This window comes from Lepidothrix coronata, unplaced genomic scaffold (assembly GCF_001604755.1).
Source record: "Lepidothrix coronata isolate B3197 unplaced genomic scaffold, Lepidothrix_coronata-1.0 Scaffold7, whole genome shotgun sequence".
Taxonomy (NCBI): Eukaryota; Metazoa; Chordata; class Aves; order Passeriformes; family Pipridae; genus Lepidothrix; species Lepidothrix coronata.
The window spans coordinates 1131740-1145831 of NW_016690187.1; the positions used below are offsets into that span (position 1 = coordinate 1131740).

Below are 14092 nucleotides of genomic sequence, written 5' to 3' on the forward strand. Positions count from 1 at the left end.
CTGAACAGAGAGAATGTCTTAGTTTGGTAAGAATATTGCTTTGTCTTTATTTTTAACACCTTTTGTCCTTCTGGGTTCTCTCTTACCTTAGCTGAAGCATGTGTTTGGTGTGGAACTTGTAGTTGCCCGTGAAATATTGCTAAGACACTTTACTTATTGTGGCATTCAAAATGAGTAATTTAGAGGAGTCAAAGATGTTTTTTAAAGATGGGCGGTACATTCTTCAGACAAAACAAGGAAAGAAAGTTGAACAACAAGGGAGAGAAATTGAAATAATTTGGGAAGGGGAGAAATCAGTGCATTTCTGTTACAAATATTTCAGGTTATTAAAATTGTTGGGAACAGACAAGAAAACAGGTTGGGGGAAGAAAGTTGGGCACTTAAAATGTTCTAGTTAGCATTGTACACTAACAAAAATGCTGTAGTACGTGGGTTGCCAGCACTAAATGATAGATGTGGCTTTCAATTGAGTTTGCATTTTGTATGACCACATAATTTGAATCCAAGTTTGTTTTAAGTAAAGCCTAACTCTTGAACTAGTTTTCTAGTTTCAGTGAAGGAGTTACTGATAGATAAACAAAAATTTCACCCAAAATCACGTTCGTATTCCATGTTCTAAGTCATAAATAAAATACAGTTGAAAGAGTAGGCACTGTGGGTAAGTTTCAGGAATCCAAGGGAAATTGAATCAAAAAGGCTTTTAAAAACCCCAAAACTAAACCTGACTGTTGTCAGAGGTCATCATGGCGAGGCTTCGCGAACGAAGATTTGGGAAGGCTCTATCCACATTTGCTACAGGTTGTCAGAGGTACCTTTAATTTAATAGATTAAATACCGTAGGCAGACAGTGGTTTAGCATAGAGTTATGGTAAGTTTTCCATGCAGAGAAGGTAACTCTTTGCTTATGTACTGCTCAGGTACTGTGACCTCAAGCCTCTGATATAAAAGTCTTGTGTATGGATGTGCAGTCATGCTGCATTTAGTGTGAGTGATCTGCTTGCCCTGATGAATGGGGAGGGGGTGCACTGGGCAGCACTGTGAGCCATTTCTGAAATGCCTGCTGGTAGGGCACACTGTTCATATTTTCCACACGTGCACATTGTTCTAACTTTGGAGCTTGTGTTAGGGTGGGGTTGTCCTGCTGCCTGAGGTGTCATGAAGGTCTCGTGTTGTTCTCGTGCGCAGCTCAGTGGAACGTGGCAGGTGCTGTTGTTTCCAGCCCTGCCCTTTACAGTGCTGTAGTTTCTTACCAACATCCAGGAGATATTTTCCCTCGTATCTCCCCTGTGTTGGGTGCCCGCCCATCAAAGAGCTGTGGAGGGAAGAAGGGGAGGCAGCAGGGAATCAAAGGAGTGAACAGAATTAGGCAAAGGCTGACAGCAGTAATGGGCAGAACCTTTTTAAACTTTGGTGTAACCTTGTCCTCAGGCTGCCCTTCCATATTCTCTTGAAGGGATTTGAGAGTCTTAATGTTCCTATGTTGAGATCAGCTATATGGAATTTTGTGCCACTGAAATGTATGGAATTTGGACTTCAGCTTTCCAGTATTTTACACGTACAAACACTGCCTGAGAGGTTAAACATGTCAGCTATTTATAATTACCTAGAGAATAATTAAGCTTATTTTAAAAGAAACAAATAAATAATCGACTCTTTATGGTTGTTCTTTTGGAGACTTTTTATTATGGGTACATGCATTTCTTAAGCATCTTTGTTCTCTAACAAGAATTGCAATAGAAGATACAAGATATTACATAATAGAAGACCTAACATATTATATAATAAACATCAAAAATATCGTGCTAGGGTTATTACTATTTTAATTGAAAATAGTGAGACAGGTATTTGAATTTGAAATTGGTCTGATAATGCTCAGCTCTTGTATTTCAGCAATGAATCATGATCATAGGTCATAAACTATTTTAGCCATTAGGGCATGGAGAAAAGGTACCATTCAAAGCTAAACACCACAATTAGGGATGCATGACTAAAGTTTCCAAGTAATGTATTAGTAGTATTGTATGAGACAGTCACATGAAAAAGATCATGAGGTTGTGAAAAGGATTACGATCATGCTTTAGTCATGAATTTCCTGATAGAGATATTTTAGTCTGGATCGTGCTTGTTTAAATGAGAGTAATTTGACTTTGCTTGTTCTGGTTATATTACCAGTATATAGCAAAGGGGGAGAAGCTGTCTTGCCTACAAAAAATAGTATCCTCTGAGTAACTGAATTCTACCTGACCTTGAAATGCTGTTTTCAGTACTGAGAAACTGAAGTAAAAAAGCTTCTTGAACGGTTTGCTGGAGCATTACAGTGAACAGCATGTACTTACCTGTTGCTGCCATCTCCTGTGCAAGCACATGGAAGTTCACCTTTCTCCCAGGGCATTCATTGGTCTTGCATGTGCCTTCACTGCTTATTCCAGATCCTGAACCTGCTCTTCATATTAAGTAACGTTCAACATTGTAAATCCTCAGTTGATGAAAATCAGCATATTCCCAAAGAAATGTGGAGCTGTCTTGATCTGTCAGCAGTCATATTCCTGATTACTGCCAGAATGTTTCTGCTTCCTGGCATGCTGTAAGTCATGGTCCAGATTCTCAGCCTGCATAAGAAAAAGCATATGTCCTTTATTTAAAGGTGTTTCCAGGCGATCATACAGTCTGAGGGCTGACCCAGTCCAGTGACTCTTGGATAAAGATTTGCAACCTGTTTCATTCTACTCCACCAGTACCAGCATTTACCTGTTTCCTCAGAGGAAAATGGAAAAAGCTTCTGGAAGATGTTTGAGAGACTTCTGATGGTTTTTTACTAATCCCAGTGATGTATTTATAACATTGGGGATGCCTTCAACAGACCCTGTGAGTGAAAAAGACTTTATGAAAATAATATCCCAGTAAATTTTGGGGGTTGAACTTCTCATGATAAACTACTTGAAAAGGTTTGTCACAGCCCTTAAATCAGTAACTGGAATGTAGGTAATTGAGCTGGAGACAAACTACAGTTATTCCAGACTGATGATTGAACAGTCGTTTATAAAAAGAAAACAGTAATGTACAATGATTAGCCATTGACCTATCTGAGGTCCCTAGAACCAGTTTTGATGCAGATGCCTCCATTTGACAGATATTCTTCTGGTCTTACATTTTTAAGTGGGACAGTATTGCAAAAGACAGTTCTGCCTTTTCTTAATTTCATAAGCATTTGAAACTCCAGTGAAAATTGAATTTTCATATTTTGTATTTGTAGAAGTTTACGGGAGAAAGATTTTTTTTTCCCCCCCAGTCTTCTGTGTTGATTCATTTATTTGCTATATAAAGTCATTAGAACATATCCCTTTCCTGCTTTTCTTGAGTGCTTTTCTCTTCCTACCTGTTGCAAGTATAGGAGCTTCCAACAGGTTTTCTGTATCTGTGTGTGTAATAATGTGGTTGCCAGTCATTATGCACAAAACAATAAGCTGGTATTTTAGGAAATTAAGATGGACTTTAAATATTTGTGGTTTGGTGCAAATCATTTTCCTGAACAATTTCATGAAGCACATTTTAGTTAGTGGGGGGCTTGGGAAGGACAACTGATTTTACTGTGTTTTGTCTGAAAGTCAGTGTCATTTTAGGGTGTGTTCACCAGGTCACTTTTGTCTTTATGAATGGAGGGTCAGTGACAGCTCTAGTCAAGATGCACATAAGAAACTAAAACTGCTGTCAGTGTTGAAAGACTAAGGCATGCTTGCCCTGTTTGCTGTTTTCTTACATCCTTGCATTTGCTGCAGTGTCTTGGTAGCATCAGAGTATACAGAAAACAGGGTGGATGGACCTTCTGTCCGTGTCCTTTCTCTCAACTCTGATTTCCTTATCAGCCATATTTTAATTTAAAAGCCCTACTTCTGTATTTATTTCCTTTGTCTATTTTAGTCAATCCCATTAAACTGTTCTTAATCATCCTGTGGCTGTTCAGATTGGTTTGGAAGCTCCGTGCTACTTTCTTTTTGTTGTCTGCTCCTTTGCTGATAGAAGGGCTGGATTATCTACTACTGTTATCTAGCAGAACTGTTGTGAATGTTACACATTTTATTTGGCTTGGTACCAAGAAGAACAAATTAAGTGTTTCTAAAAAACCCAGGTGATGTTTATATGATTATGTATTTTAAAAGAAAACATGCATTTTAAAAGTTGTTCTCTACCCAAAATAAGTCTCTAGAAAATAGAAGTTATAAAGTACAGTTCTTGGCTTATATTTAGTTTTCTAGTTTGATAACATTTTTACATACACTTGGATTTTTTTCTTAAGTTTAGTTTATAATACCTATTCTGATGTTATATATATATATTTGCTAGCAGATGTAAACAAGACAGCTGTCGTGTTTTGTAAAATAATGAATTGTTTTCAACTCTAAACACAAGATACACTATTGCAGTGTCTTCTTCATAATCTGATGTTGAATCTTAAGTTTCTTACATGTAATACTAAATTGAAAACTACATTTTCTAGGTGATATAGTTTCTAAAAATCAGTATTAATTCCTTTAAGCTAGATAGTGTCAGCATTAACAGTATTTTTTGAGTTGCATAAGGAGGTGTTTTCCATATAACCTTACTTTTAAATGAATGTCCACGTAGATTTTCAAGTGAGTGAGCCTATGTAAGTAAAAGTGCTAAAAATATGAACGTTTAGGCAATACACTGAAGTTGGTTAATGACATCTTATTTTTGAATTGGTAATGGCTGATTTCAAAGTAGGGAATTGTGCAGTGTGTGTGTTTAGTGGAGGTACTTCAGCAGCACAAAAGAGAACAAATGATGCATGGGATTTCAACTGTCTTGTCTACCTCTCACCCCTATGAACAAGAAAATGCAGTATTGTTATTCTAAAACAATTTTTATTCTTTTATAACTTGGGTTTTAAGAAGATTTTCTATATTATAGGTTATCATAAGCATAGATGCCTCTGAATATATACACAAAAGTGTTATGACTGACTGTAAATGCTGTAAATCTTGTAATCACCTCCTGCAAGTATTGTACGTTAAACAGCATCTCTAAAATACACAGAGTCTATCTGACTGTTAGATAAGAAAAGTACACTGATAAAAGTACTGCAATTGTTACTCATTTAATGCCAATATATAAAAAGTTTTGTGAACCATTCAATTGGCATAAATAAGTACCAGACTGATATGTAGTACAAGTGTTGAGATTGCTTTTATACCTAAGTGCTTCCCCTTGTGTTTCTTGTAGGAAACAGAGATGAAGGTACACATGCACACAAAATTTTGCATCATTTGTTTGCTGACATTTATCTTTCATCAGTGCAATCATTGCCATGGAGATGGACATAACAATGGTCCTAAAAAGGATCGTGGACACTACCATAATGACTATCAGATCTCAAATGAATCGTACTTCCAGAGTGGAGGAACAGAATCTATGCCGAGTAAATTTTCAACGTTGGAAGCTGAAAATGAACAAAAATACTACATTGAAAAGATTTTTGATCGTTACGGTGAAAATGGAAGATTATCTTTTTTTGGCCTGGAAAAACTGTTAATAAGCCTTGGTTTAGGAGAGGTAAAAGTAGTGATGATAAATCATGATGATATTGGCCATGATCATGTTTCTCACTTATATGCTTTAGAAGTACAAGAAGGAAAGCATTTTCACTCTCATAACCATCCTCACAGCCACTCAGATTCAGAAAACCAAACCGTGATTGGTATGTCTGCAAAGAGAAATCATAAATGTGACCCAGAGAGAGACACAGTAGTGCCATCAGTAAAAGATGATGGCAAACATATTCATGACCAAAGTCGCCGTCACCACCACCACCACTCTCGTCCACATCGCCATGACCATAATGGCACCCATCACTCTCGTAATGATTCAATCAGTCATCGTGAGCACGGGGAACAGAACCATGAACCTTCGACAGAGACAAACACAACTCAGGATCAACCAGAAAGAAAACAACGGAAACAGAAGAAGAAGCAAAAGAAGATCAGCGAGACTTCAGGAGATGCTACCTGGGATTATGCCCCAGATCATGATCCCAGTGATCAGTATGAGCACAATCGTGTTCATAAACATGATCATGTACATGATGCATCTCACTTGCACGTGCACCATCATGACCACAGCAGTGATCGTTCTAGTAGTCATGGACATCAAGATGCCAGTTTAGGTAATGACGATGGACACCGAAATACCAGCAAGCGAGAGGCACCTCGCAAGCAGATCAGTGTGAGAAAACGTGCCCTTGTTTCAATGCGTAGTCACAAGGATCGTGAAGAGGTGAGTATGAAATGGGGAGCTGGGAAGTTGAGTTCCGCTGTTGTTACATTTTGCTGTATGTAACGTAATATGTTACGAAATAATTGAAGGTGCATACCCACAAATAACAGAGAAGCACCTTTGTGACCGTGGTATAATACAAGTTGCAGAATGAAAATTCTAGAGGTTACTGCCACAATTTTGAGTTAACTTTATGAGTTTTCATTTCTGTCTGCCCGTCACCCATCTTTTCTCAGAGATCTATCTTCTTGCCTGTTTTTCTGTATGAAGTTGATCCTTAAAGGCTTTCTGAGATATGCTGCTTACAGGTGTGAGGTTTTTTCCCTTCCCAGTATTGATGAATACTGCAATGACACACAGAAGGAAGTTTTGGACTTCTTTCTGAATCTGAGATCATTAACATTTTTGAAAGTTGCACGGACAGTCTTTCCTAAAATAAATATCTGCATCTTTTCATAATGCTTCTAATGTGTTTGTCCTAAGAGATTATGAAGCAATTGTACATATAGCTTCTGTAGGACTGTGCTCAGTGTAAGATCATCTGTTTCTTCCTTCAGCATCCATTATATCTACTAGCACCATAAATAGCCCCTTACTACAGTGGCAGGACATTCTGATTACCATAGTTTTAAACTAGAAGTCAGGATAGGAAAGAATGGAGTGGGTGCTAAGTTTGAGGTTTTAAACTGAATTAAAAAGTGCAAGTCTAAACACAAAAGGTTGGTAGATAAACAGAAGTATTAGTAAACCTATTTTGGATTTACATTCTTCCACTCCTTACCTCCTTGCTCTTTCTTCATTGCCTTAACTGTGTAATGGTAAAGAATACGGAAACTCATTTTCATTAATATTTATCAAGTATTATATAGCTGTTGGGGGGTTGTAGTCCAGATATTTTTACTGTTTCTTTCCCCTCAAAAACCACTTAGGTCAGCTTAAAACATGTTTTAGTACTGGTGGAATGTTTTGGCCAAAGTTTCTGCTGTCTGTTTTGTGTTCTCAAATAATACGCTAAATTTTCCATAACTGTAGCTTTTAGTAAAATAGTTGCTTTTATATTTAATTTGTTTGTACAATTTGCTTGCAGTGCTTAAATGCTACCCAGCTGCTACGGTACTATGGTCTGGAAACCAGCTCTCTAATATCTCCTGAATTGTTCGTGTACATATGTCCTGCTTTGCTATACCAGATTGAGAGAAGGCTTTGTATTGTACATTATGATGAGTTTGAAGATATTATGAAAAGTAAAAATGCGTCAATTGACAATAAAGATAAAACAGGTGCATCAGGTAGGTGTGTAACATCTAAAGCTTTCTAAATCATTTTTCAATTTAAATATAAAACTTCAAAGTTTGACATGTCATACAGTTTATCACTGCTTGTAAAGGAATGGTTGAAATTTAACATGCTAGAAGAAATTTAAGACAACATCATCCTTTAAGTCAGGAGACATAGCATTCTGTTAGGTGATATAACAGGTTCTCCAAGGTAACCATGGATCAAGGAGGTATGTTTTTTTCACTATCATTTTCACTATTTTATATTTGCTTATTTTTATTTCTTTTTTTTTTTTTGGTTTTCTGTCATTGAGGCCTAATGTCTTACCGTTGGGCCTAGGCATTTTACCATAGTTCTAAGCTAAAAATATCTTTACTACTGTTAAAGCAATTACTTTAGGGGCAGAGTCATTGTTGTGATTTCATAACTGAAAGTACTTTTAAAATACATATTCAGTACTGCTGTCTTTTATAAATGATAATGGAATTGTGGTGTTTAGTTGCAGTGAAATATTAAAAATCTAAAAAATTTGCGTATAGTGTCTGTATTTTGAGAATAAAAGTATTGTAGTGGTGAATATTGATTAGTACATAGGTGCTTATTAGCATCACTAGAAATAAAGCTTGAAGTAACTACATTCTCATAGATGTTGGTAACTGTTGGAAAGTATGCATTGTTCTTTCTTAACAATTCTGGAGTCGTTAAAATGCTTAACTTCTTATGCATACATCTCCTACAGGGACACGTCTACTATCTTGTTAACTGTTCCAAGATTGCTGTAAACCAAGTATACTGTGTGTTTCATATGGCAGCACATTGTTTTGTGGGGTAGCCTCCTTGTAGTAAGAGTTGAACCCTGCCTTATCACCAAGAGCATTTCTAGAGCTGCCCTAAGCATTTTCTGCCAATTAAAATGTTGAAACCCTTTACCAAACTGTCATGTTGTTCATGCTTTGGACCGGTTTAATTAGAAAGTTTCTACAGTTGAGTGCTTCTTTTTAAAAGAACGCATTATATTTCTCTGTAATGAGAAAGGGAGTTGATGAATAACTCAGCTTGAAGACCTTTAACATTTTAAGAGACTTAATTTGCAAAATTAATGAAGCTTATCGTGAATATTTAACGTTTTATGTCATCTGATACTTTGACTATAAATAACATCTTTGCCAGTTAGTTGCTAAAATTTGGGTTTTAACATTGATTTAGCTGTGAACATAAACAGTAACCCCTAAAACAGGTCAGCTTGATTAGATAATGATAAATCATTCTTCATAACAATTTCCTGTATACTCTTGTATTAACTACAGCAAAATTTCAGTGATGTAATAATAATTTTTCCTTTTTAAGTAAGGAAGTGTATCACAAAATAACAGATCCTAACTGGAATGTGGGGACTGTCGGATGTGTAGGACTACTTTCAGTCATAGGGTAACTGAACCTGCAGGTTATAGGATTTTACTAAAATGAGAATGTGTGCTCACACGAGCTAATATAAACATTTTAGATAGAAGTATTTGCCAAAGTTAGGAGGATGCAGTCACTTTTAAACATAAGCTTTTGGTGATTTTCTTTAGTTTTAATTAGAGCTTTCAAAAAAACTTAACAGACCAGTGGTGCTTCTACTTACTGGTGAGGTTTCCCTTACCTCTGGTAGTGCATTTTCTAAAGCAAAGTAATTTAATTAACTGATGACCAAAAACTTATGAAGCTATGTTGGGTTTTCTTCCTGTAATTTACAGATAGTTTCTGTAACATCTTCTAAGAGAGGAATTTCAAGGGCTTATACATACAACTGAGCTTTCACAGTGTACCTGCTGGAAAAGGTGACATTGTCATCACTGAGGGCTCATAAGCAACTTAACCTAAAAGCAAAGACATATCCTACTATGAATCAAATCAGTAGAAGTGATACAAGTAAACAGTGAGCAGTTTTTTAAAAGGTGGAGATCACTTAGAGCTGATGAGTCGAAGTGTTTCAGATCAGATACAGCTTGTAATTCTGCCAGTGCAGATGCCAGTGTTCCCTGGAGGGGATCCGAGAGGTGCACAGATTCCGTATTCGAAACCTCGTGTGCCTCGTCTTAATCATGATGCCATGTTTAGGTACTGTATCATTCATAAGAGTATGTAAGCCCTTCAGAGGTGGGTTTGCCAAAATTATGCTGTGATATGTGAAACTTAAGCCAGTTTGCATAATCTCCTTTCCATTTTTCTCCATGTAAGGCTGTTGATCATCTAACCTGGCACTTAACATCATAATGTGTCCAGATGGAGTTCCAGTGTCCTGCCAAATGGCTGTGTGACTTTTTTTTGGGCTGCTTGTGCATGCATGCATGATTCAGCATTGAATGACAAGTCCATGTATGCTGTTTTTTTCAGCAGAGCCTATTAATCCAGAGCACATGGCTGAAGTGCTCTGGGTATGAATCAAGGCTGCGTAGTGGCAGTATTTTGGTCCTCAAGGTCCATCTTAGACCTGCTTTCGTATTCCCATTTTCCAACCTCTGTTTTTGAGTTCCTCATCTGATGGCAGACTTTGCCTTTTCTCCAACACTCTTTTTCCCTCTGTCTCAATGTGCATGTATGTCAGTGCACACTGCACACTGTCTAAAGCTTTTTCCAATTAGTTTCTCCTTATGGATGTGGTCTTGTACCCTTTCATTTGAACTGAACTGTTTCCTTTTGTGCAGCGTTGTGGAATGACAACTGCAGACTTTGTAAGAATGAATATCCCAAAATAAATTTTAAAACAGTGGATGTTGTAAGCTTTGGCATTGAACTAGACCAAGCCTGCAAAGTCCTGGCAAAGTCTTGTCAAATCAATTCTGTAGTGAGTTTGGTACAGATAAATTTCTTGAGATGCTTGACATTTTAATATTAGCAGCTACAACATATTCATTTCTCCTCTCTTCTCCTCTCATCCATACTGACCCCTTGCTCCCCCATTTTCCAGGATGTTTTCCTTAAATGAGTGGGCCTTGAGAGATGCAAGAGAAGTCAAGTCGTGCTCTGAAATGTGGAAACACTAGTGATTTTGAATTAGGAGTTGTTGACTTAGATTAAAGTTGGCAAACTGTGTAGACATTTTTGATTAAAAACGAAGCTAGGAAAACCCTAGAAAAACCTGAGGCCTTTAGGCTAAAACTTAAAATAAAGAAAATATTTTATTAGGGTGAGATGCTGAGTGCAAGAGCCATATCTCTTTGATTATGGAATCTGTTTCTTGAGTAATTCCTTCTTTTACATGTCATCTAGAAATTTGCACACCTTCCCTAATTAAGAGGATTATGTTGGGTGTACCACATCACATTATGACTTTTTTTTCTGATGACAACAGTAGAGGTTCTCAGATAAAATAAATGCTGCTTTTCATTGGTAGCGAGTTGCTTTCAGCTCTTCAAGCTCTTATTGTAGAATTAGATTTTAGAGTCAAAAGTTGAGTCTTACTTCTTATTAATAAAAATGTATGTTTCAAAGCACCAGGTAAAATAAGTAGTGCCAAACTAAACATGTGACTCCAAACAGAAGAGGGGATATATTTATTTCAGATAAATTTTGCATCAGAACCATGTTAAAAACAAATGTTAAATACATGTTAGTGTTTGTTAAGTTAACTTGACAAACTGAGCTTGATCTGAGCTTAAGTAGTGGAGGTGGTTCTGTTCCAATATGAAATCTTTTGCTTTTTGTGTTTCATTAAGGGCTACAAAACTAAGCCTGGAACTAACAATTAGGAAGAATTGCTGGGCTCTTTTTAGCTAACTGTCTTCTGATGTCTTTCACTATATCATACTGTACTATGAATAAGTCTGTGTATTTTTTTTGGTGTGGACTTCAGTACTGCTTTCATATTTTTCAGCACCTTTTGAATGAACAATCACACAGCTTAGGTTAAAGGAAAGTCACCTCTTTAAGAGATACTTGAAAGTCATTAATGAGTCTTGAAAGTTTTACAGGTGTTCTGATAACCTTTCTGTATTCATTTCTTCCCACAGCCTGGTTTTGTGGTATCATCTCTATCACCGTCATTAGCCTGCTTTCCTTGCTAGGGGTGATCCTGGTTCCCATCATTAACCAATGGTGCTTCAAATTTCTTCTAACTTTCTTGGTAGCTCTGGCAGTAGGAACAATGAGTGGAGATGCACTGCTCCATCTATTGCCACATGTAAGTATTGTTTCCTTACCTTTTATTCTTAATTGTAAATGAGTCTAGAATTTTCAAGGAATTGTTTGATAGTGTCAATACATAAATGTTCACTGATACAGATGTAAAATGACTTGGCTATGAGGGGCATATCCTGAAACACTGTTAAGAGACTTTCTGTTAACAAAAAGAAAGAAAATGTGTTTTTCCTTAAAAAAAAAAAAAAAAGGAAAAAAGAAAAAAGTAGTTGTGTATCCCTGGTTGAAATGCTGTCACTGTTTTAAACTGCTGTTACTATTTTAAAACACCTCATGAGCCCAATGAGATTATTTTAAAGTTAGCAGTATTGCTGTCTCGTGTCTACTGACAGTTGATTGTGTGTCAGTGCCACCTAAAAGTATTTTCTGGGGATTCACCTTCATGGTTACTAGCTTTTGGGGAGAAAGTAACCTCTAACTTACTGAATCAAGAAATTGCCCAGGTTCTGGGGAAAGTAAGCACTTTTTAATTCATGGTCATATACTGTAGTTCTTAAACGGGGAAATGTTTTCTAAACTTTTGTTACCTTAATTCTTTTAACAGAAAGATTAGTGTTTACATGTTTTCTCTGTATAAATTCTAATACACATTTTTGGTCTTTTTTTTTTTTAAGTTTGTATTTCAGATCAGAATTAAGTCTCTAATGGCCTATAATGGTTAAAAAAATTCATAAGGTTTGGTTACTATTGGAAGCATAGGAATGGTAATTCTGTGTGATATTTCTGAGAGTTAGTCTCATTTATCATCAGCATTGTGAGAAAACATGAAGCTAGATTATCTCCCACTGTCCCAAAAAATTTCCCAGGTGGATTTTTTTTTTTTTAATGATTAGGGTAATGAATAGTCTAATGAAAAATTTATATGGCAAAGTGTGTTAGTGTGGGTGAAAAAAAAAGGGGGGATTTTATGCTACTTCTCTGAAAGGTGACATATTTTTTTAGTCTGAACTCAGAACCATTTCAGTCTCCTGATTGCACCAGGTCGTGCTGTGTTATTATTTTCTCTCCTAATAGTCACATGGAGGCCACAACCACAGTCACCACCATGGCCAGGGTCATGTTCATGAACACAAGCGTTCCCATCGACATGCCCACGGACATGCAGTGCGGACTGAAGGCTTCCTAGAAGAAAATGATCCAGTGCTGAAAGGTCTTGTGGCACTTGGAGGCATTTATGTTTTGTTCATCATTGAACACTGTATAAGAATGTACAAACATTACAATAAACAAAAGGTACGTACTGAAACTGCATGCTGTTTAAAAACGTAGTACCTGAGGTTATCTTCTGAGAATTGAGTTGTTGTCTGTGTGATGAATTGTTATTCTGTGAACAAGTGCTGCTAATCTTTATTCTGTCCCATGTTATGTGAGAAAACTCTACTCTGTAGAGTGTAGAAATCTGGTGGGCGAAGTTGCAGCTTTCTGACCAGATACATTTGGAGGTAGATCTAAGTAAAGAGATTACATCTCTCCCTCAAAAATGCTGTGATTTTATTTTTTTTTTCCTCAAAATATGAAAAGCAGTGTGTAAGAAAGAAGATAGCAATTGTCAGACAATTTACAAGAAATTTAGCAGTATATTGTTAGCTAACAATGCTGGTGTAACAGAAGTATTCAATTTTTCTACATCAGAAAATGCAGACCTCCTGCTTTCTATAAATTGTCAGTCAAATTTTAACTTGTTTTTCTAAAAATTGTTGGACTATTAGTGCTAGAAGCATTCTGTATTCATGATGGTGGTACAAAAGGAGAGCAGGTACCCTGGGGAGTGTGAGTGTGCATGGAAATTCAATTTCAACTTTTGCCTTCCTCAGTCTACTTCGAGGAAAAAATTATTTTGGTGAAACTGAAACTATAACTGCTTCTCCCAAAAGGACTGTGAAAAATTTTAAAGTTCTCTGTTTTCACATCAGAGTTGCTGTCTTAGCTGGACAGGCAGCAAGACATTTTCTGTGTTGGAGGAGGCATTTCTTACATCTGATAAAGGGATAAAAAGTGTCCCATTGGACATATCTTCTTTGAGATTAATTAAATAATTAAATCCCCTAGGCTGCTTTGGCAAATCCATAAGCTTTGTTGTATGGGCTGCAGATAGAGAAAAGCTTGCTATTTTCTTAAAGGAAAATACAAGCAAGTTGCAGAAGTATAAAAAAGTTGAACAAATTAGAGGAGCTGTTTTTGCTGCATGCTTGCTTTCTTGAACAAAGTCAGCAAATATAATAGCTGCACACGTGTTTCTAGGCTGTGAGAGCAATCCTTGTCAGAGTATACTCTCTTACTAAAGTCAAATATCATCTGTGTGTGTTTGTGAGATTCTGTCATAGGTAGCTAATAATTTCCA

At 36.6% G+C, this 14092-nt stretch overlaps 1 protein-coding gene across 5 annotated transcripts in view; it reads left to right on the top strand.

The window, feature by feature from the left end:
• SLC39A10 (solute carrier family 39 member 10) overlaps positions 1-14092 on the top strand; it is a 54253-nt gene that overhangs the window by 21739 nt on the left and 18422 nt on the right. For all 5 annotated transcript variants that reach the window (XM_017837442.1, XM_017837465.1, XM_017837455.1 and 2 more), the window contains exons 2-5: positions 5242-6291; positions 7379-7580; positions 11565-11734; positions 12766-12984. In XM_017837442.1, coding sequence (XP_017692931.1) covers positions 5251-6291; positions 7379-7580; positions 11565-11734; positions 12766-12984 — 1632 coding nt within the window. In that variant the 5' untranslated portion in view covers positions 5242-5250. The remainder of the gene's footprint in view (positions 1-5241; positions 6292-7378; positions 7581-11564; positions 11735-12765; positions 12985-14092) is intronic.